This window comes from Vipera berus (assembly GCF_964194415.1).
Source record: "Vipera berus genome assembly, chromosome: 1".
NCBI lineage: Eukaryota > Metazoa > Chordata > Lepidosauria > Squamata > Viperidae > Vipera > Vipera berus.
In genome coordinates this window covers 361,864,196-361,887,820 of record NC_138202.1, presented here as the reverse complement: position 1 = coordinate 361,887,820, position 23,625 = coordinate 361,864,196, and the positions used below count along the sequence as shown (strand labels likewise).

The window sequence follows — 23,625 nt, the reverse complement described above, 5'->3', positions numbered from 1 at the left end:
GCAATTCTGGGTGACTTCTCAAACAGTTGAGATAAAGACCCTTATTGAGAGGGGCGACCCCTACTCTTTTCCTCCTGCCCGGAGCCTCCGGAGGCTCAGCTGGTATGTCTCCCAGTCCAGGGAATGCCACGTGAAACCTCAAAGCCTGTGCAACATGTGCCTGGACATGGAAGCTCATTTTGTTTGCAGAATACAGAATAATGGAAGGGACCTTGGAGGTTTTCTAGTCCAACCCGCTGCTCAGCCTGGGAATTTAAAGACTTGTGGTCTTCAACTCCCAGAATTCCCCAGCCGGCATGGGACTTCTTTGCACCTGCCCCAAAAGCAGACACCCCACCATTGATGAGGAGGGGGGGCGATGGTTGGGGGGGCACAGTGAGAGGGAGGATGAAAGATGCTTTGTGCACAATGTTGCCACTTTAAAACTGATGGGGGAGCCAGACACCCCGCCCCCCCAAAAAACCCTGAACCCTCCTCACCAATGGAGGAAACAGAACTCCAGAGACCATCTTCCACCATCATCCCCTGCAGAGGGTTGCCTCCCATCCCCAGTTTGGGAGCAGCCACAAAGTGCATAGACCAGCCTAGAGCCTTGGGCACCCCACACACCTGCTGGCTGGGGATGATAGGAACTGAAGTCCTGAGCCAGGGGGGGGGACCCTCCTCATCTCTTTGCACCCACCCTGCAAGGTCGTGGCTGGAAGAATGGTGGTGGTGGTGGTGGTGTGACAAGCAAGGTCGCATTCAAATCCCATCATCCCCTGCCAATATGAAATAGACTAGGGAAGGCCACGGTCCTTCAATGGTACTATCTGAGAGGATGTGGGATGCAATGTGTCAGGTGGGAAAGGGCCGCATGGTGGGTGTTGTTATTGTAGTCCTTCCTCCGGGGTGGTTATTGTAGTCCTCCCTCCGTGGTGCTCCATCGCTGGAGGTTTTCAAGAAGAGACTGGACAGCCATTTGTCCAGAATAGTGTAGAGTAAGAGTGTCCAACCTTGAGAACTTAAAGACTGGCGGACTTCAACTCCCAGAATTCCCCAGCCAACTTTACTGGCTGGGGAATTCTGGGAGTTGAAGTCCACCAGCCTTAAAGTCTCATAATTGGACACACTCCTGGTTTGGGGTCCACTGCTAGAGCAGGGGGCCCGACTAGAAGACCTCCAAGGTGCCTTACAACTCTTGTCATTCTATGTATTCTATTCTAGACGGGCGGCGCGATAACGGCGCGGCTTGATCCCCGCCGGCCGCCGTAGGCAGCCGCGCCCGGCAGGGTCGCCATGGCAACGCGAGACCCGTCGGCCGCGGCCTACTCGGCGGCGCCCGATGGAGAAATACGAGCGGATCCGGGTGGTCGGGCGGGGGGCGTTCGGGTGAGGGCGGCGGTCGCCGTGGCGACGCGGGAGGGGGCGGGACGTCCCCCTCCTCTCTCTTCTCCCTCTCTCCCCAGCCAATGGGAACCGCCCGGCTCGAGAACCGGTTCTTGATGAGGGTTAGGGGGAGGGGAGGGGGCGTTGAGGGCGGGGCGGTTCTGGAGGCGCGGGACTACCACGCCCATCGTCCGCAGCCGGCGGCCTTTGGTCCACCACCTCCCAAGAGGCGGGGCTTCTCCCGCGATGGGATTTGTAGTCCCTCCCTGCGTGGATGGGGGGGGCCGTCAGCATTCAGCTCTGGCGATGAAAACCCCATTTCTGCCCCCCTCCCTACAGAGGAAGCCCCCAACCCCCCTTTGCACCCTCTCTACCCACGGGGAAACTGAGGCACAGACAGGGCACCACCTCTCAGGCCAGCTGGGCTCCCCAAGGAGGGTCCCCTTCCAAAGGGGCGCTCAGGAGAGGGAGGGGGGCCAAGCTGACCCCCCCCAATGTGGAAGGAGCCCCTCTATGACCCCTGCCCCCATCTCCCCCTTGATATGCCCGCTGCCCCCCAAAGTAGAAGCTCCCCCATACCCCCCTGCCTCTTCACCTACCCAGTTGCCCCACAAAAAGGGGCTCAAGGAGTGGGAGAGAGCCAGGCTGACCCCTGCAATATGGAAGGAGCCCCCCCATGACCCCCCATCTCCCCCTTGATGTTCTTGTTGCCCCACAAAAGGGGGCTCAGGGAGTGGGAGGGGCCCAGCTGCTCCCCCATTAGACAGAAGCCCCCCATGCCCTTCCCATGCCCCCTGCCTCTTGAAGCACCCAGAGCTGCCCCACAAAAGGGGGAACAAGCAGTGGGAGAGCCAAGGTGGTCCCCCCTGCCGAGGGAATCCCCTCATTACCCCCATGCCTCTCCCATGCCCCCTTGACATGCCTGTCTGCCCCGCCAAAGGGGGCTGAGGGAGTGGGCGGGGGCTTAGCTGCCCCCCCATGTAGAGGAACCCCACCCCGGGCCCGTCTCCTACTCCCTGACCCGCCTGGCCCCCCCACAGGATCGTCCACCTGTGCCTGCGCCGGCTGGACCAGAAGCTGGTCATCCTGAAGCAGATCCCGGTGGAGCAGATGACCAAGGACGAGCGCCTGGCGGCCCAGAACGAGTGCCAGGTGCTGAAGCTGCTGCATCACCCGCACATCATTGAGTACTACGAGAACTTCCTGGAGGACAAGGCCCTGATGATCGCCATGGAGTACGCGCCGGGTAGGGGCGCCCGCGGGCACCACCGGAGGCCTCCCAGCCTCGAAGGGGAGGGGAGCTTTGCCCGTCAAAGGGTCGAACCCCCGGTTCAATGCGGCCTATCCCAGAAGCCTCCTGGCCTTGAAGGGGAGGGGGGCCTTGTCTGTCAAAGGGTTGAACCCTGGGTCAAATGGGCCGATGCAAACAGCTGGCGCTGGGCACCTCCTGGTCTCAAAATGGAAGGGAAGCTGCCCCACTCTAGGACTGACCCCTGAGTCAAACGGGCAGGTGCCATGGTCTGTCCCAGAAGCCTCCTGGCCTCAAAGGAGCCTTGCCCACCAAAGGGTTGAACCCTGGCTCCAATGGGCAGATGCCAAGGGGCAGGCATGGGCACCTCCCGGCCTTGAAAGGGAAGCCTTGCCCACCATCGGGTTGGACCTCAGGTCGAATGGGCAGGTGCCAATGGGCTATCCTAGGTGCCACTGGCCTCAAGAGGGGAAGCCTTGCCCGCGAAAGGGTTGGGTGCCAGGCCATCCACAGAAGAAGTGTAAGGTGGCAACCCTGGGAAGACTCTGATCAGCTCAGCTGAGGACGAGCCGGAACATTTTTATTTTATTTTATTTTAATTCCATTTATATCCTGCCCTTCTCCGAAGACTCAGGGCGGCTTACAAGCTTAACAGTAGCCTTCATTCTATGTATATGCCTGCTTATTAGGGCTTTCACACACACCCCCAAGCGGCATTATTACAAAGTCAGCTTAATTGCCCCCAACAATCTGGGTCCTCATTTTACCTACCTCGGAAGGATGGAAGGCTGAGTCAACCTTGAGCCTGGTGGGACTCGAACCTGCACTAATTGCAGGCAGCTGGTGTTACTTAAGGAGGCATTAGCCCACTGCTCCACCAAGAACATATTGGGATGGGAGACCCAGAGGAATTTTGGGAGTTGAAGTCCACAAATCTTAACGTTCCAAAGTTCCTACAAGGTCAGATGAATGGACACGCTCCTAGCCCCTTCCCCTGGACTTCATCTGGACCCCACAAGAGGTTGTGGGCGCTCCATCACTGGCCACTTGTCTGAAATGGTGGGGTCTCCTGCTTGAGCAGTGGTGGGGGGAGGTTGGACTAGAAGACCTCCAAGGTCCCTTCCAATTCTATTCCGATTGATGTTGCCATCTGATGGGAGCTAGGAAATTTTCCTCTTCCCTGGCAGCCCTTGCCCCATGGAACACCCACCCCACAGAAATTAGGCAGGCCTCCCCCCTCCCCCCCAAGGCTTGGAAGACCCCCCCAAGCACTGGGATCAGATTGGATAACATGAGAAGCCTGGCTTGGTGCCAGGTTTTTGTCACGGTTAATGTTTTTAATGTGCTTCATTTTATGGTTTTATTATGGTTTTTATGGGTTTTTACTTCGCCTTGGGAGCCGCCCGGAGTGGGATTATAAAACGGGTGGCTACATAAATGTTTTGCATGAATAAATGCATTAAATAAATGAACGAGGTCAAAAAGTACTTGGGGGGAAGGCGTTGGCAAAGCCGGCTCTGGGGCTGAGAAATCTGTCCGTATTCATCCCTGGGAGTTTTGCTCCACTCCGTCTGAATGTTATTGGCGTGGAACGGATGGAACAAGACCACGAACCGGTTATTTAAAGCAGATTTCTAAATATCCAGCGTTTCTTGCCGCTTATTCACCGGCCCTGTTCAAATTCAGGGGCCTGAATTCATCCACCAGAATTACAGCTTTGACCACAAGCATGAGGAACTTTATGCAGATTAACAGCTGCAGGAATTTCTGTGGCCCAGCAAGGCGGTTCTTAACTGGATCGGAAGGGTGCAGTCGTTAAGCGAATCCGGTTTGCCCCATTGACTTGGCCTGCCAGAAGCCAGCTGGGAAGGTCGCAAAGGGAGGTCACATGACCTCAGGACACTGGCTGTCGTAAATAGGAGTCAGTTGCCAACCCCCACCCCCCGAATTGCGATCATATGACCACAGGGGTGCTGCAACGGTCATTCGTCCGAGGACCGGCCCTAAGTCAGGACTGATCGTAAGTGTGAAAAGCGGTCATAGGTCACTTTTTTTTAGCGTCGTCGTAACTTTGAACGGTTGCTAAACAAGTCGTAAGTCAAGGACTGTGTGGAACTGGGGCCTGACCCAGCAGACTGCATCCTCTTTTCCCATTACCAGCCTGGATGAAAGCGCACTGCCTTCTCCCCCCCTCTCAGAGGATCCTCCCCCAGGAACTGGGGTGGGGGACTTGCCAGCCACCTGTCTTTGTGTGTCTTTATGTGTTTGTGTGTGTGTGTGTGTGCGCTAGAGAGTGTTGCACCAGCCTGGGATACGTGCACAATAGTGTGATGGGGGAAGGAGAGGTGGAGGACTCCAGGAAGCAGCCTCCCGCGCCCCCTTCCCCAATGCAGCAAGGAAGACCCCCGCCTTGCCCCCTCCTCCTCTCCAGCCCCAGGCTCCAAAGTTTGGGGAGGGGGGGGAGTTGCAACCGGTGGGCTGCTCCCTGCTAACACCTGGGCTGCTGGGGGAGGGGGGCTGGGGAGGCCACTGAGAAGCCCTCCTCCCCTTGTTACAGAAGCAAGTGTGTGTTCCCGTGGTGAGTGTACACCTGTGTGTCCGATTTCAGAGGCGGGGTGGGGGTGGGGGGGAGGAGAGGCACTCCCTGCCAGAGGCAGCCCCACTGGGCCTTGCAAACAAAGGGCCGTTTTGTGTGTCTGCTTACACAGTCGCAAGCCAGGAGGAGACACCGCAGACCCCCCTGGGCGGCTGGCTGGGGAGCAGAGCTGCCGAACAGGTTGGGCTTGATCCGCCCCGCCAGACGTGGGGCTCAGCTGCTGCTGATTTTTCCCCCTGGATGGCGAGGAGGCTGGGTTAACCCTTGGCGGGCCTGCTCCCTTGGCCCAGTGGCTCCCCGGGTGGAGCTTTCCGATGCTTCCCAGGCCCTGGAAGCCCCCCACCCCCTTTGGCCTCCTCTTGGCCCATGAGCCTGGAGTTGGAAGGGTTTGAGTTTGGGTTGGATTCTTGCCTGGTCCTTCTCAGCCCTGCCTTGCGCTCTGGAATGCAAAACGCCTTCCCCTCTGCCCCCCCCTCCCCAAAGAGGGAGCTGGCTCTAGGCTTTCCAGCGCAGAACAACAGAGTTGGAAGGGCCCCTGGAGGTCTTCTAGTCCAGCCCCCTGCAGGAGGCCTCCTGCCATGCCGGACAAACGGTTGTGCATTCTCTCCCGGGTGACCTCCAGTGATGGAGCAGCCGCCAATTCTGGGGGCAAGTTGTTGCACTGGTTGCGGGCGGTCCTCAACTTACAACCGTTCATCTAGTGACCATTCAAAGTTACAGCGGCACTGAGAAATGTGACATTTTCTCCCGTCCCCTCATCGTGTTAGTTAATAGAATAGCAGAACCAGAAGGGACCTCGGAGGTCTTCTAGTCCAACCCACTGTGCAAGCAGGAGGCCCTATACCAGGGGTGTCAAACTCAATTTCATTGAGGGCCGCATCAGCATTGTGGTTGCCCTCGGGGGGGGGGGTATGGCCCGGGTGGGCGTGGCCTACTGGGTGGGCGTGGCTCTACATCGTTCGCATCCAGGGTGCCTATGGGGGCCTGGGCAGGAGTGGGACAGATCTGGGGGTCTCTGGCAGAAGGAGGGTCTCTGGGCCAGGGCCAAGGCAGTGGGGGCCGTTCCCTCACTGTTTCCAGGATGGCTTCGCGGGCCGCATGAAACCACTTCGCGGGCCGGATCCGGCCCCCGGGCCTTGTGTTTGACACGTCTGCCCTATACTATTTCAGACAAACGGCTGTCCAGTCTCTTCTTAAAAACTTCCAGTGTTGGAGCATTCAAAGCTTCTGGAGGCAGGTGGTTCCACCTGTTAATTGTTCTCACTGTCAGGAAGTTTCTCCTTAGTTCTAGGTTGCTTCTCTCCTTGATGAGTTTCCATCCGTTGCTTCTTGTCCTGCCCTCAGGTGCTTTGGAGAATAGGTGGACCCCCTTCTTCTTTGGGGCAGCCCCTGAGATATTGGAACATAGCAATCGTGTCATTCCAAGTCCTTCTCTTCGTTAAGACTACTAGACATACCCAATTCTTCCTATGTTTTAGCCTCCAGCCCCCTGATCATCTTGGTTGCTCTTCCTTGCACCCTTTCCACAGTCCAGCTTGGACAAATGGCTGTCCAGTCTCTTGAGGATGGGAAGGTTGAGGAGAGGAAACCAGCGAGCAGCTTTGCCGCCTCCCCAGCCGTTCCCTGTCCTTCCTGAGGCCTGGCTGGCTGGGACTGGAAATAGGAAGCTATCCCAAGTAAGCCCTTGGACCAGGCTGGCGGGGCCTTGGTGCTGGCTGGTCTTGGCTCCCTGCCTGCTGGATACGACCTGTGGGATCTGCCTACTCTGGGGGTCTTTCCAGAGAGGCTTTGGTGCCGCGGGGTTGTCCAGCATGCTGGACCTTTGGTGCAGTTCTCTCCGAGTGCGGTGGCAGCACTGAAAGGCAAAGCCCTTTTTCTTAGGATCTCGTCACTAAGAAGCTCAAGCCATCCGAGATTGTCCTCGTCCGATAAGGGAGGGCTCTGTCGGAGCGTGCACAGTCTTATGGTGCGAGATAACCCAGGAGTAAACACAGTGAACAGTAGTCTATATTAAATGGTGGTTTATCTTACACTGTCTACAATATCATACACCAGGAACAATATCCATACCTGTGCTAATACAGCAGGATCCAACAAATCACAGTTACAGCAGGAAACAGGAGAGAGAGAACACCTCAGCAGAGCCTTCCCTTTATACAAAGGCTCTCCAAGGGACACAGACCCTGCTGAGTCCTTCCCATCATTACATCATACATCTTACATTACATAACCTGGTTAGCTGTTAAATCAATGCCTTGACAGGCTCCTTGCCCAGTTGACTGATGAGGTTGGACGGTCTGTTGTCTGAGATGGCATAGGTTCTCCTGCTTGAGCAGGGGGCTGGACTAGAAGACCTCCAAGGTCCCTTCCAGCTCTATTCAATTCTATATATATTCTCTATTCTATTCAATCTAATGACTGAATTTACAACAACAATGAAGTAACGTATGACCCTTTTCACACTTACGACCGTTGCAGCATCCCCATGGTCACGTGATTTACATTCGGACGCTTGACGAACTGGTTCATATTTACGACGGTCGGCGTGTCCCGGGATCACGTGATCCCCTTCACAGCTGTGATTCATTTAACGAATGTGGCAAGGAAAGTGGTGAAACGGGGCAAAACTCATTCAGCAAATTTCTCACACTGCAGCATAAATTCTGGGCTCAAGTGTGGTCGTAAGCCGAGGACTACCTGTATCTGGACAGTGGCCATCAAAGGACGCGGCAGTCCAGTTGTCCTTGTCTCCTGCCTTGGCCACTTTAAGGCCGGACTTCAACTCCCAGAATGCCCCAGCCAGCAAAGCTGGCTGAGAAATTCTGGGAGTTGAAGTCCACACGTCTTAAAGTGGCCACGGTTGGCTGCTCCTTTTGAAAGTAAAGGCAGAGAACTTGCCGGCAGCCACGCTGAGAGGCAAAGAGAGTGGGTCTAGCAGTGGGGAGCAAACCCTTTGGGGGTCGCGGGCTCTGGGGGCCTAAGGCCACCTCCCTCTTCCTCCCCTGCCCAGGTGGGACCTTGGCCGAATTCATCCATAAGCGGGGCAACTCCCTCCTGGACGAGGAGACCATCCTGCACTTCTTTGCCCAGATCCTGTTGGCCCTTCACCACGTCCACGCCAAGCAGATCCGGGACCTCAAGACCCAGAATATCCTCTTGGACAAGCACCACACCACGGTCAAGATCGGCGACTTTGGCATCTCCAAGATCCTCAGCAGCAAGAGCAAAGCCTACACTGTGAGTGGGCTTTCGGCTGGGTGGGGGGGTCTCCGCTGGCAGTTTCTGCGTGAAGGGGGCAGGGGTAGGCAACTCTGGCTCTTTTATGACTGGTGGACTTCAACTCCCAGAATTCCTGAGCCAGCATGGGGGAACTATGGCCCCCTCATGACTCGTGGACTTCAACTCCCAGAATTCCTGAGCCAGCATGGGGGAACTATGGCCCCCTCATGACTCGTGGACTTCAACTCCCAGAATTCCTGAGCCAGCATGGGGGAACTATGGCCCCCTCATGACTCGTGGACTTCAACTCCCAGAATTCCTGAGCCAGCATGGGGGAAACTTTGGCCCCTTCATGACTCGTGGACTTCAACTCCCAGAATTCCTGAGCCAGCATGGGGGGAATCTATGGCCCCTTCATGACTCATGGACTTCAACTCCCAGAATTCCTGAACCAGCATGGGGGAACTATGGCTCCCTTCATGACTGGCGGACTTCAACTCCCAGAATTCCTGAGTCAGCATAGGGGGAATCTATGGCCCCTTCATGACTCGTGGACTTCAACTCCCAGAATTCCTGAGCCAGCATGGGGGAAACTGGCCCCTTCATGACTGGTGGACTTCAACTCCCAGAATTCCTGAGCCAGCATGGGGGAAACTTTGGCCCCTTCATGACTCATGGACTTCAACTCCCAGAATTCCTGAACCATCATAGGGGAACTATGGCCCCTTCATGACTGGTGGACTTCGACTCCCAGAATTCCTGAGCCAGCATGGGGACTATGGCCGTCTTATGACTTGCAGACTTCAACTCCCAGAATTCCTGAGCCATCATGGCTAGTTCAGGAATTCTGAGTATTGAAGTCCCCAAGTCATAAAAGAGCCAAGGTTCCCCACTGCTGGTGTTTCTCAGCCTTAGCAACAATAAGATGTATGGACTTCGACTCCCAGAATTCCCCAGCCAGCATGGTGTTTGCAAAGGATACTGGGAATTGAAGTGCATGCGTAAAGAATGGTCTTGGCCGGTGTTTCTCAAACGTGCTAACTCTAAGATGGGTGGACTTCAGCTCCCAGAATTTGGGGTGGGGGGTGTCTTGACGCTAGGACCACTACAGCCAGGCCTCCCACACCCCGACACTTGTCGCGCTGCTGCTCGACGTCTTCAGCAGCCGCTGGCCGCCACTTGCAGCTGGATGCCTTGTGGCGCACGGTGCCGTTGCCGTGCGGTGTCTTGCTGTGAGCCAGACAAGAGGGGGTGGGGGGGCTTCTGCTTTCCCCCTTTTTTCCGCGTTTCCGGATCGGCTGACGGGCGTTCCCTGGGGGGCCTCTCTCCTCAGGTGGTGGGCACCCCGTGCTACATCTCGCCGGAGCTGTGCGAGGGCAAGCCCTACAACCAGAAGAGCGACATCTGGGCCCTGGGCTGCGTCCTCTATGAGCTGGCCAGCTTGAAGAGAGCCTTTGAGGCCGCCGTAAGGGATGGACCGGGAGGGGCTTCTCTCTAGCGCAGGGGGGCCCCCGGGGTGCCCCAGACCCCCAATAGGCACGGCCTCTGGCCACTGCTGGCCGGGACCCACCGGAAGAGCTGGCTGCGGAAATTTGGTGAAGCTCTGTGGTTCTCCTGCTCAAGCAGGGGGCTGGACTAGAAGACCTCCAAGGTCCCTTCCGGCTCTGTTCTGTTCTGTTCCGTTCCGTTCCGTTCCATTTTCTATTCTGTTCTGTTCCGTTCTGTTCCGTTCCGTTCTGTTCTGTTCTATACTTTTTCCTTATTCTATTCTATTCTGTTCTGTTCTATACTTTTTCCTTATTCTATTCTATTCTGTTCTGTTCTATACTTTTTCCTTATTCTATTCTGTTCTGTTCCGTTCCGTTCCGTTCTATTCTATTCTATTCTATTCTGTTCCGTTCTGTTCCGTTCTATACTTTTTCCTTATTCTATTCTATTCTATTCTATTCTATTCTATTCTATTCTATTCTATTCTATTCTATTCTATTCTATTCTATTCTATTCTATTCTATTCTATTCTATTCTATTCTTCTATTCTGTTCTGTTCTGTTCTGTTCTGTTCTGTTCTGTTCTATTCTATTCTATTCTATTCTATTCTATTCTATTCTATTCTATTCTTCTATTCTCTATTCTATAGAGCCTTGGTGGAGCAGTGGGCTAAGGCCTCCTTAAGTAACACCAGCTGCCTGCAATTAGTGCAGGTTCGCATCCCACCAGGCTCAAGGTTGACTCAGCCTTCCATCCTTCCGAGGTAGGTAAAATGAGGACCCAGATTGTTGGGGGCAATTAAGCTGACTTTGTAATAATGCCGCTTGGGGGTGTGAAAGCCCTAATAAGCAGGCATATACATAGAATGAAGGCTACTGCTAAGTTTGTAAAGCCGCCCTGAGTCTTCGGAGAAGGGCGGGATATAAATGGAATTAAAATAAATAAAATAAATAACTATATTCTATTCTATTCTATTCTATTCTATTCTATTCTATTCTATTCTATTCTATTCTATTCTATTCTATTCTATTCTATTCCTTATTCTGATTCTATTCTATTCTATTCTATTCTATTCTATTCTATTCTATTCTATTCTATTCTATTCTATTCTATTCTATTCTATTCTATTCTATTCTATTCTATTCTATTCTCTATTCTATAGAGCCTTGGTGGAGCAGTGGGCTAATGCCTCCTTAAGTAACACCAGCTGCCTGCAATTAGTGCAGGTTCGAGTCCCACCAGGCTCAAGGTTGACTCAGCCTCCCATCCTTCCGAGGTAGGTAAAATGAGGACCCAGATTGTTGGGGGCAATTAAGCTGACTTTGTAATAATGCCGCTTGGGGTGTGTGTGAAAGCCCTAATAAGCAGGCATATACATAGAATGAAGGCTACTGCTAAGCTTGTAAGCCGCCCTGAGTCTTCGGAGAAGGGCGGGATATAAATGGAATTAAAATAAATAAAATAAATAAATATTATATTATATTCTATTATTCTATTCTATTCTATTCTATTCTATTCTATTCTATTCTATTCTATTCTATTCTATTCTATTCTATTCTATTCTATTCTATTCTATTCTTTATTCTCTGTTCTGTTCTGTTTTCTATTCTATATTCTATTTATTCTATTCTATTCTATTCCATTCCATTCCATTTCATCCTATATTCTATATTCTGAATTCTATTCTGTTCTGTTCTGTTCTGTTCTGTTTTAAATCTCCTCCGCAGGGAGAGTCTGTGGCCAAAATAGCTGGGAGGGGGTCTTGCCAGGAGCAAAGGACCCCCTTATACAGAGAGGGCTCCTCAGTAAGGGGGGGCGCACAGGATGGGCAGGTCCTGGGGGGCTTCTGGTGCCAGTCAGAGCAGGCAGCCCTGAGGGAGGCGGAGAGGTGGAGGCACCAGGCTAGAAACTGGGAGACGGTGAGTTCTAGTCCCGCCTGACGCACGAAAGCCGGCTGGGTGACTTGGGGCCAATCACCAGGAGACGGTGAGTTCTAGTTCCGCTTTAGGCATGGAAGCCAGCTGGGTGACTTTGGGCCAGGCCCTCTTTCTCAGCCCAGCCCACCTCACAGGGTTGCTGTTGCCCCCTGCCCTCCTGAGGCATTTTCAGGGAAGGGGGGGTCCTGCAAATTCCCTGAGGGCGCCCCCTCCTCTCCCGCAGAACCTGCCCGCTTTGGTTCTGAAGATCATGAGCGGCACCTTTGCCCCCATCTCGGACCGCTACAGCCCTGAACTGCGCCAGTTGATCCTCAGCCTGCTCAACCTGGACCCCTCCAAGCGGCCGCCGCTGAACGAGATCATGGCCGAAGCCCTCTGCGTCCGGCCCCTGCTGGACCTTTACACCGACGTGGGCAGCGTCCGGATGAGGAGGCACGTGGGGCAGGGGGGGGCGGCCCTGCTCTTTCCCCACCCCTCCCCCTCCCTGCTTCTTCCTCCCCCCCCCCCGCCTGACAAATACAGGCCCTCTTCAATTTACAGCAGCTCATTTAGTGACCATGTGAAGTTACAATTGCACTGAAAAAAATGACTGAGGGCCGTTTTTCACACTTAACGACCGTTGATCAGAATGTTGGCAACCGACTCGTATTTATGACGGCTACAGTGTCCCGGGGGGTGGGGGAAGGGGTCACGTGATCCCCTTTTGTGACCTTCCAACAAGCAAAGTCAAAGGGGGAAGCCAGGTTCGCTTAACAACTGTGACGAGTGGTCCTCAACTTACGACCGCAGTTGAGCCCAAAATTTAGGTTGCTAGGTGAGAAATTTGTCAAGTGGGTTTCGCCCCATTTTACGACCTTTCTTGCCACAGTTGTGAAGTGAAACCCAGCAATTCATTAAGTTAGCAACTCGGCCGTTAAGCGAATCCGGCTTCCCCCATTAACTTCGCCTGTCGGAAGGTGGCAGAAGGGGATCCCACGACGACGCCAGCGTCATAACTGTGAGTCAGCTGCCCAGCATCTGAATTTTGATCACGTGGCCGCGGGGGATGGAACAACGGTCCTAAGCGTGGAAAAGGGTGCTAAGTCGCTTTTCCCAGTGCCATTGTAACTTTGAAGGTCGCTAAATGAACTACCTGTCCTAACGGAAGCGATTGACGTAACAACTGGGGCAAGAAAGGTTGTAAAGTGGGGCACAGCTCACGGGGCCACTGTCGCCGTGGAAAGTTGAGGCTGAAACTTCGGCCCGTGTCCTGTTGCTCCTGGCAGGCCCGAGAAGTCGTGGAGAGCGGTGCCCCCCGTGGCCCAGAGCAGAGCCGGGGGGGCGGCTGTGGTGGCCAGACTGAGGGGTAAGGCTGGGCACGTGCCGGGGGGGGTGTCTCCCTGGGGGGGCTGCCTGGGGTCCTCCCCTGAGGGAGGGGCAGACTTGCGGCTCCTCTTATCGGGCCCTGGGGCGGCCGGAGAGACAGCCCAGCACCCCACGGGCCTCCTTCTCTCGGACACAGGTGGCCGCGCCGGGACCCCCAGGCCCGGCCTCCCCCCGGCCCTGTCCTCCACCTACACCTGGGGCTCCGGGATCGCCGCCCCCCTCCGCCTGCCCATGCTGAACACCGAGGTGGTCCAGGTGTCCACGGGCCGCACGCAGAAGGCCGGCGTGACCAAATCCGGGCGGCTGGTCCTGTGGGAGGTGAGAGCCCCTCGCTTCTGCCAGGGATGGGGGGGGGCTGAGGAAGGGAGCCTTGGAGATGCTGGTTCGCCCCCCACCCGCCTCCCCGGTCGTTTGCTCCACTTTTTATTTTTCCAAGAAAACCCATCATTTGGGAGGACGGTTGGCAGCTCCAAGTGGGGTCAGGAGGGGGGGGGCTTTAGGCGGGCACCAGCGAGGTTGGCACTGCAGAGGCAGAAGAGGCCTGTCGAGGGCGAAACGGACACCCCCCCTTTCTTTTTTGCCAATGAGAACTGAATAGGTTGAATAGCCAGTTCAGCTCCAAGTGGGTGGGGGAGAGAAGGAATGAAGTAGCTGGGAAGAGGAGGGAGGGGGGGGGGCAGCCAGACTCTTGGGGGGGAGGGGAGGAGGGGACCATTGTGGGGTCTTTCGTGCGCTCTGAGTTTGGCTCTTTCCTTGTAGACGTTTTGTTATCCCACCAAGGGAAGACCATCAGTGCTAGAAGGGAGGGGGGTTGATAGAGAGGAGGGAAAGAAATAGGGGGTCCCTGGTGCCCTCTGAGCTGGGGGGTTTCCTTGCAGACGTTTCATGACCCAAGTAGGGAGCGTCATCAGGGCTGGAAGGGAGGGGGGGTTGGAGGGAGGAGGAGGGGAAGAGGAAGGGGTGGAGGGAGAGTAAGAGGAGGGAGGAGGAAGATTGTGGAGCCTTTATTGATCTCTGAGCTGGGCGGTCTTCTTGCAGACGTTTCATGACCCAACTAGGGAACGCCATCAGTGCTAGAAGGGTGTGTGTGTGTGTGTGTGTGTGTGTGTGTGTGTGCGTGTGTGTGTGTTGCAGAGTGGAGGAGGGGGAGGGGATCTGCTCCTCCATTTAGGGCAGGCCTCTACCTGAGAAGGCCAGCAGAGAGATGGTGAGGCTCACACAAGCCGCAGGACCCCCCCCCCTCTTCTTCCCTGCTTCTTTCTCTCCTGCTGGAAGAGCCCCGTTCTCAGCCCCGAATGGGAAACTCAGCCAATGTCCCACGGGTAGAGTTAGTAGGCTGTCCCTGGGAAGGAGCTCTGCACGTGCCCAGGAGCCCTCTCCTTCCGGCCCGGATTTTGAATCCCAGCACCTCTGTCTGATCTGCTCTCCCTCTGGCTGCTTCCCCCCCTCCGCAGCCGCCCCCCTTTGGCACGGCCGGGGGGCCCTCGCTCCCGGGGGCCACGGAGCAGCTGCAGCCCCAGTTTGTGTGCCGTTTCCTGGAGGGCCAGTCCGGGGTGACCATCAAGCACGTTGCCTGCGGGGATCTCTTCACCGCCTGCTTGACAGGTAGGAGGAGGCCGGGGCCGGCAAGGGGGGGGGTCCTTGCGGGGTCCCAGGAAGTGGGTCTGCACGGCAGGTGGGGGCAGGCCTTTCCTCCCTGGGACACCTGCAAGGCTCGCAGTGGACTGGGGAAAAAAAATAAACTCAATTTTCACCATTGCAAGATGGTTTCCCCTCCCCTGCGCAAATGTTTTTCCGGGCAGCATTAGGGCAGGGGCCTCCAAGCTAGGCCACTCGAAGACCTGCGGACTTCAACTCCCAGAATTCCCCAGCCGGTCGTGGAATTAAAAGTTGGCTGGGGAATTCTGGGAGTTGAAGTGCGCAGGTCTTAACGTGGCCGAGTTTGGAGGGGCCTGGGCTGCAATACTGAAACCCCCCCACATCCGATTGTGCTGTGCCTCCTTCTGATAACCCAGAGATTTGTCTGGGCTTCTTCTGAACGTGAAGGTGTTTGAAACTCATGTTGACTCAGTTCCTGCCTGTCTTCACCTTGGTCATCTTGGCCGGGGGTGTGTGTCATTTTGGGTGTGGGGTGGGACTAGAAGACCTCCAAGGCCCCGTCCAACTCTGTTATTCTATTCTATTCTATTCTATTCTATTCTATTCTATTCTATTCTATTCTATTCTATTCTATTCTATTCTATTCTATTCTATTCTATTCTGCTCTAATTCTATTCTATTTTCTGTTCTGTTCTATTCTATTCTATTCTATTCTATTCTATTCTATTCTATTCTATTCTATTCTATTCTATTCTATTCTATTCTATTCTATTCTAATTTCTATTCTATTCTATTCTATTCTATTCTAATTTCTATTCTGTTCTGTTCTGTTCTATTCTATTCTATTCTATTCTATTCTATTCTTCTAATTTCTATTCTATTCTGTTCTGTTCTGTTCTATTCTATTCTATTCTATTCTATTCTATTCTATTCTATTCTATTCTATTCTATTCTATTCTATTCTATTCTATTCTATTCTATTTCTTCCTGTTTCTATTCTATTCCATTCCATTCCTTATTCTATTCTTTGATGATCTTCCTTAGTCTCTGTCATCTTCCTGCCCTTTGGGGTCCAGCCGACCCAAGCCAGCTGCCAGCCTTGGTTTGGGAGGCTGGGATTGGGGGGGCTGTGTCAGTGGATCCCCGCAATATGCCCGGTGTCCTCTCGGCTCCTTTTCCTCCCCACAGACAGAGGGATCGTCCTGACCTTTGGCAGCGGCAGCAGCGGATGCTTAGGACACGGAGCGCTTGTGGACGTCAGCCAGGTTGGTTCTGCCCTCGGCTCAAGCGTCTGGATCGGCCAGAGGAGGGAGGTCCAGTCCCCGAGGAGTGCGGGGTGGGCTCAGGGCTAAGCGGGGGAGCCACATATTCTCATTTTATACACACACACACACACACACACACACACACACCGGCCTCCATCTGCCAAAGGAAGAAAACTGCACAAGGGGGCTGCAAGAGATTTAAAAGGAAGAGACTCTCTCAACTCAGGTGCACGTTGATATCAGAATACAGGATCGCAGAAGTGGAAGGGACCTTAGAGGTCATCCAGCCCATCCCCCTGTACCAGGGCCGTCCAACCTTGGGAACTTTTAAGAGTTGTGGACTTCAACTCCCAGAATTCCCTTGTTGGGGAACTCTGGGAGTGGAAGTCCACAGAGTTCCAAGCTTGGACGCTCCTGGTACTGAGTCTCCAGCTCAAGCAAGGGGTTGGGCTAGATGACCTCCCAAGGTCCCTTCTGTTGCTCTGATTCCCCTGGGATGGAGTAAAGCAGGGCTGGTGGGTGGACGGCCTCCCTGCCGTGGCCAGCTTCCAGCTTTTTCCTTCTCCTGCCTCGAGACAAACCTCACCTGGGCTCCCCAGGGGCGCGGGAGAAAGGCCGGGGAGGATGGGGGCGAGTGCCATCGGCCTCTTCTCTTTGCAGCCCAAGATCGTGGAGGCCCTGCTGGGGTACGAGATCACACAAGCCGCCTGTGGCGCCTCCCACGTGCTGGCCCTCTCCAGCGAAGGGGAAGTCTTCGCCTGGGGCAGGGGCGACAACGGTGAGCACCCCGAATTGGGGCTTCCGCTGAGATCCCTGGTGATCCCTGGAGAGTTTTTCTCTAGGGCTGTGGCTTTTCGAACTTACCCCACAGGAGGAACCGGCATCCCTTTAGCTTCAGGGACCCTCCTGGCTTAGGGGCAGTCCTAGAATCGCCCCACCGCAAGATCCTCCGATACGGTAAAGGCCTGCCAGTCACTTCCGCAGCTTCAAAGCATGCCGAAAGCTGGAAAAGCAGCCTTTGGGGAATTTATTTTTCAAACAGGTAGCACCTGGTGCCTTCCTTTATCACTTTTAAGGGCTGTTAATCTGGCTCACTGGGTTAGGACGCTGAGCCTGTCGATCAGAAGGTCGGCAGTTTGGCGGGTCGAATCCCGAGTGCCGCGTAGCAGAGTGAGCGCCTGTTACCCGTCCCAGCTTCTGCCAACCTAGCAGTTCGAAAGCACGTAAAAATGCAAGTAGGAAAATAGGGACCACTACGGTGGGAAGGTAACGGCGTTCCGTGCGCCTTTGGCGTCTAGTCATGCCGGCCACATGACCACGGAGACGTCCTCGGACAAGCGCTGGCTCTTCGGCTTTGAAACGGAGATGAGCACCGGCCCCTAGAGTCGGAAACGACTAGCACGCAATCGGCACCTAACCCTGGGGGATCCTGGCGTTGCCTGTCCCACCCACCCCCTAGAAATAACACCCGAGCATTAAAAGACACCCCCCCACCACCTTTAAGTTTAACATTTAATATTTATAATTTCCAAATTTTAAATGACCACAGTTCCCTTTATCCCAATTCGTCACAAAATCTAATATTCAGAATACACGTCTTATCTGTTTAAATATATTCTAATTCTCACCACCTTACATCAACTAATTAATCATACAGTATAACGTTCTTATAGGGACGCGGTGGCTCAGTGGGTTAGGATGCTGAGCCTGTCGATCAGAAGGTTGGCAGTTCGGCGGGTCGAATCCCGAGTGCCGCGTAGCAGAGTGAGCGCCTGTTACTCGTCCCAGCTTCTGCCAACCTAGCAGTTCGAAAGCACGTAAAAATGCAAGTAGGAAAATAGGGACCACTCCGGTGGGAAGGTAACGGCGTTCCGTGCGCCTTTGGCGTCTAGTCATGCCAGCCACATGACCACGGAGACGTCCTCGGACAAGCGCCGGCTCTTTGGCTTTGAAACGGAGATGAGCACCGGCCCCTAGAGTCAGAAACGACTAGCACGCATGTGCGGGGGAACCTTTACCTATACCTTAATCTCTCTTAGGGCTAAGAGGGGCTGTCTCTAGTCACGGCCTGTTCTTCCTTTTTTGGAAGACTGGCGCCATTTTGCGGGGTTTTCTTTATTGCTAAAGCACAAGGAAGAAGGCTGCTGAAGGCAGACTAGGATAAGGAAGTGCGGAATATCCTTTTTTGATAAATAAATGAATAAATATCGATGGCTGAAGCATCCCGAAGCATTGGCCTCCTCTTGCCCGCTGGGGGGGGAGCTGGGGGGAGCCCCTTCTGACAGCCCCTCTTTCCTTCCTCCTGTGGCCCAGGGCGGCTGGGGCTGGGCACCCAGGAGTCCCACGGCTCTCCACAGCTGGTGCCCCTGCCCTCCGGCTACGACGCCCAGGAGGTCCTGTGTGGCATCGATGCGTCCATGATCCTCACCTCCAAGCATCAAATTCTGGCCTGCGGCAGCAATAGGTAAAACAAACATCCCGGTTTGCCCTCCGGAGCCTACAAAAGGCCCCCGTCTCGGCTGGGGGGGACCAGCTGCTGGCGGAGCTTGAACTCAAAGCGGGCCGGAGGGGGGTCCAAGGGGGAGGGTGTAGCTCTGCACTGACCCTTCCCTCCTACCCACCAGGTACAACAAGCTGGGCCAGGACAGGATGGCGCCCTGCGGGGAGACCCCCACCGCCGCCGAGCAGGTGGAGGAGGTGCTGGTCTTCAGCCCCGCCTGCTCAGCCCCCCTGAGCGAAGAGGCCGTCGTGGGCGCGGACATCGGCACCTCCCACTCGGCAGCCATCACCGGTGAGCCCCCCCCCGGGCAGCCCCCAGGCAGGTTCTCTCCTGGCCCTTAAACCAGGAAGCCTTTCCGAGCCTTCGACTTACCGCCCTTTCTTTAGTGCAGGGCTAGGCAACCTTGGCTCTTTTCACGACTCGTGGACTTCAACTCCCAGAATTCCTGAGCCAGGAATTCTGGGAGTTGAAGTCCACGAGTCGTGAAAAGAGCCAAGGTTGCCCAGCCCTGGTTTAGTGGGCATTCAAAGTTCCAACGGCCCCCCAAAAAGGGGACTTGCGGCCATTTTTCCCACTTAACCATATATCACCTGATCCAAATTTGGACACTCGGCCCCCGGCTCCTCTTTTCTGACCGTGGCTGTGTCACGGGATCCCCTCTGGCGACTTCCTGACCAGCAAAGCCAGTGGGGGAAGTCAGACTCGCTTAGTGTCCACGTTACGGACTTCAGCACCTCAGTGACGCGCGGGGCCACTTGGGCGAGAGCGGTCGTCCAGCCAGGCAAACCCACCGTCTACCGGGCAGTTAGGCAATGCACTGGGGCAGCGCTTCATTTTACGACCCTGTCGCTTAGCGGCGAAGCTTCTGCTCCCAGTTGCCATGCCAACCCCAGGGCCCGACGCGCTTCCCCCCTTGTCCCCCGACAGCCTCCGGCCAGTGCTACACCCTTGGCAGCAACCAGCACGGCCAGCTGGGGCCCATCTCCTGCCGGGCCAGCCGGGCCCCCTACCTGGTGGAAGGGCTGCTGGGCACCAGGGTCATCAAGGTGGGCTGTGGGGACGCCTTCACCCTGGCGGTGGGAGCAGGTGAGTTGCCGGGTGGGAGACTCGGAGCCCCCCCCACCTCTGGGCAGCGCTGGGGGTCAGCTGGGTCAGCCTGCCGCTTGTGCCTCCCCAGACGGCGAGGTCTACACCTGGGGCAAGAGCGCCCGGGGCCGCCTGGGCAGAAAGGAGGAGGAGACGAGGACCCCCCGGCCGGTGCAGCTGGAGGAGGGCCCCCCCAGCCTGGTCGTCTCGGTCTCCTGTTGCCATGGCACCACCCTGCTCACCCTCAAGCGTGAGTAGCCGGCAGCGGGCACAGCTGCCAAGGGGGCCCTGGTTGGGCATGAGCTGCCAGCTGGCAGGCAGTGTGGGAAGGCCCTGTCCCCACGGCCACCCCTCCCCCTGGGGGGGCTGCGAAGGGATTGGACCCAGGATGCCTGAAGTGGGTCTCCAAGGGAGCGGCTGGCCTCCCTCGGCTTTGGAGCTCCAGAAACCACCGGAAGCCACCCAGCAGCGGAGAGTGGCAGTTGTGCACACACAAACACACACACACACACACTCCCCGAGAGTCAACAAGAGTGCTGACAGCAAAGAATCTTCGCAGCCCAGGGTTGAATTTGGGGGTCCCTGGTGCTCTCTGAGCTGGGTGGTTTTCTTGCAGAGGTTTCATTACCCAAACAAGGGAACATCATCAGTGGTAGAAGGGAGGGGGAGGAGGAGGAGGAGGAAGAGGAGGAGGAGGAGGAAGAGGACTATGGGGGTCCCTGGTGCTCTCTGACCTTAGTGGCTCAGCCAATCTCCATGTATGCATGGTTGCACTTGGACAATAAAGGTTCGTTATCAGACATTTGATGACCCAGCTAGGGAACATCATCAGTGTTAGAAGAGAGAGGAGTTTGTAGGGAGGAGGAGGAGGAGGAGAAGGGGGAGGACTGTGGGGTCCTTATTGCCCTCTGAGCTAGAAGGGAGGGGGTCTGGGAGGAGGAGGAGGAGGAGGACTGTGGGGTCCCTGGTGGTTTTCTGGCAGACGTTTCATGGCCCAGCTTGTGAAGAGTCTTTGGTGGACTTACAATCTCTTTCTTGCCTCTTTCTTGCGGGGTGGCCTGCCCCTATCCCAAAGCTTTGCTGGCTGAGGAATTCTGGGAGTTGAAGTCCACCCGTCTTCACGTGGCCGCCTTTGGAGACCCCTGTCCTAGCCAGTCCAGTCGGGCTTTTTCCGTGGCTGCTGGAGCTTCCCCACCAAAGCCTCAAGGCTACACATAGGAGGACATCCCTGCAGCCCTTTTGCGGCGGGGGGGGGGATGTCAGGGAGAAGGGGGGGGGCAGCAGCTCCAGAATCCCCTCCCCAGATGCTAAGCACATCTGGGGACCGAGAGGCCAGCTGCAGGCAAGCCTCCTAAGCCGTGTTTTCAGAATTCCTCTCCTAGGGCAGGAAATCCGGAAATAGCTCCTCCGCTAAGTGTGGCCCCAGGAGAGGGTGAATCAGCCTGCCTGCCTGCCAAACCCGGGGGGGGGGGGTGTCGATGGGGGGGGCAGCTGAGGATGAATGGGCAGCTCTGAAGATGAAAGGGAAGAGGCTGAGTTTGTGGGTTCAGACAAAGCCCCTCTGTGCCACATGCTCGGGGGTTTGGCCAGCTCCGGCTTCTGGCTGTCCTCCCCCCCCATGCTGTGGGGAGGGAAGCAGGTCCTGGCTGAGCCCGAAATACCCCCCTTTGCCCCCCCCTTTCCTTGCAGCCTGGTTGATTACTTTTTTCCCCCAGTGTGTGAGTGTGTGTGTGTGTGTGTGTTGCATTTCAGCCGGAGTGGAAGAATCCAGCCCGCAGTGAACAAACGGATGGAGATGGGAGAGAGCAGCAGAAGCAGCAGCAGAAAGGACCCCCGTGGGGTGGGGCTTTCAGGGAATCCTGACACCCCCCCCCCACACCCACCCACCCACCCATCTGGGAGGCTGAAGCTGACCCACGGACTGTGGGGAGGGAGCCCAGCGCCGGCTGATGCAAGATTGCCCCCTCCCCTCTCTGGAGCTTCCTGGGGTGAGCAGGGCTGCTTGGCCTCCGTGCCCCCCTCCCAAGGCAGAGCAGCCTCTCCTGCGGCAGGCAGGGCCCTGGGGAAATGGGGGGGGGAGCCGTGGGGCCAGGCTGCCTCTTCTCCCTATGCTGACTCAGGCTGCTGCGTGGGTTCCCAGTGGGGAGAGGGCCCTCCCAGCAGTGACTCAGAGGCTGCTTTGACTCACCTTGCTGCCTCCGTCTCAGGATCTGTCCCCGGTGCCGGTCGGGTGCCGGGGGGGGGGGCTGCAGAACCCAGCCTGGGATGGGCCCCATCCAACAGCTCCTTTGGCCCTGGGTTCTCGCCAGGGGGTGGCGGTGGGGGGGGCTGTTGTTTTTTTATTTTTTATATATCTATTTTTCTACACTCTTTTTTATTGCTTGCAAGCCGCTGTGAGTGAGCAGGCGGCTATGAAGGTTTTCTAAATAAATAAATAAATTTTTAATTGCTGAGTCTGGAATACTTTGAGGAGTTGTGGCGGGGGGGGGCTCCCTCAGTCAGAGCAGGGGTCTTCCAACTTGGCCCTTTGATGACTTGTGGACTTCAACTCCCAGAATTCCTCAGCCAGGCAATTCTGGGAGTTGAAGTCCACAAGTCATCAAAGGGCCAAGTTGGAAGACCCCCTGATATAGACTTTAAGAGGAGTGGACTTCAACTCCCAGAATTCCTCAGCCAGCATGCCTGACTGAGGAATTCTGGGAGTTGAAGTCCACAAGTCCTCAAAGGGCCAAGTTTGAAGACCCCTGCTATAGACTTTAAGAGGAGTGAACTTCAACTCCCAGAATTCCTCAGCCAGCGTGCCTGGCTGAGGAATTCTGGGAGTTGAAGTCCACAAGTCCTCAAAGGGCCAAGTTTGAAGACCCCTGCTATAGACTCTAAGAGGAGTGGACTTCAACTCCCAGAATTCCTCAGCCAGCATGCCTGACTGAGGAATTCTGGGAGTTGAAGTCCACAAGTCATCAAAGGGCCAAGTTGGAAGACCCCCAGCTCAGAGCATGGTTTGCAGAAAGCCCCGTCTGTCACGGATAGTCCTCAAATTATGATCACCGTTGGGGGCCTGAATTTCCATCGCTAAGCAAAGCAGTGGTTAAGTAAGTTAAGTCTGATTTTATGTCCTTGTTTGCTGTGGTTGTTAAATGAATCAAGAGATGTTAAGCTAATTCCAGCTTCCCTCATTGACTTTGCTTGTCGGAAGGTCACAAAAGGGGATCACTGCCACCGTCATAAATGTGAGCCAGTGGCCAAGCATCCCGGATGTTGATCACGTGACCCTGGGGATGCTGCAACGGTTGTAAGTCTGAAAAGGGGTCAGAGGTCCCTTATTTCAGTGCCACGGTTACGTTGAACGGTCACTAAACAAATTGCTGTAAGTCGAGGACTATCTTCTTACCCAGGGTGCAAATCATTTGACTGGGGATGTTGCCGTGGTCATCAGTCACATTCCTCAGGGATGTTGTAACTTCAAACAGTCGCTAAAGGAATGTTTGTACCCGGAAGACTAAGCTGTCCAGTCGTAAGCGTGAAAACCGTTCACGTTTTTGAGCTAAAGTCACTAAACGGAACAGTTGTAATCCGAGGACTACCGGTATTGAATTCCCATTCTTGGTTCTGTGTTCAAGAACAGCCACAAAGGCTCCGTCAGGAACTTTGAAGGATTGGATGAAATGGGTCCTCAGCCTTGGCCACAACTGAAGTCCACAAGTCTGAAAGTGGCCCTGGGATAAAGGAGGAAAGGTTCAAATCTATCACTTTCCTGTCGAGGGATGTTGAACGAACCGCAGTAACCTCCGGAGGAATTGCTCCTCGGATACTCCAGGGAGAAAGCTGCTAGTTTGGCTGAACCCTTCGGTTTCCCTGCTTAAAAATCCTGGAAAACTGGTGGAGTGCCAGGAAACTGGAGGAGGACAAACTGGAAGGGAGGAAGAAAGGAAATCTGGGAAATTTCAGCAGGA

General features: G+C 55.3%; 1 protein-coding gene across 2 annotated transcripts; it reads left to right on the top strand.

Annotated features, from left to right (window-relative positions):
- The first annotated feature begins 1,272 nt into the window (after positions 1–1,272).
- NEK8 (NIMA related kinase 8) lies at positions 1,273–22,078 on the top strand. Of its 2 annotated transcripts, XM_081312508.1 has the most exons (15): positions 1,273–1,371; positions 2,409–2,614; positions 8,224–8,450; positions 9,766–9,897; positions 12,081–12,289; positions 13,123–13,202; positions 13,359–13,540; positions 14,677–14,827; positions 16,010–16,086; positions 16,747–16,864; positions 18,400–18,550; positions 18,711–18,877; positions 19,514–19,672; positions 19,764–19,922; positions 21,425–22,078. In XM_081312508.1, the coding sequence occupies exons 1-15, from the start codon at positions 1,325–1,327 to the stop codon at positions 21,451–21,453; spliced, it is 2,094 nt and encodes a 697-aa protein (XP_081168634.1). In that variant the 5' UTR covers positions 1,273–1,324; the 3' UTR covers positions 21,454–22,078. The 2 variants fall into 2 exon arrangements, with proteins under 2 accessions (XP_081168634.1, XP_081168633.1); XM_081312507.1 differs by having other exon boundaries at positions 13,123–13,540.
- Positions 22,079–23,625: the final 1,547 nt, after the last annotated feature.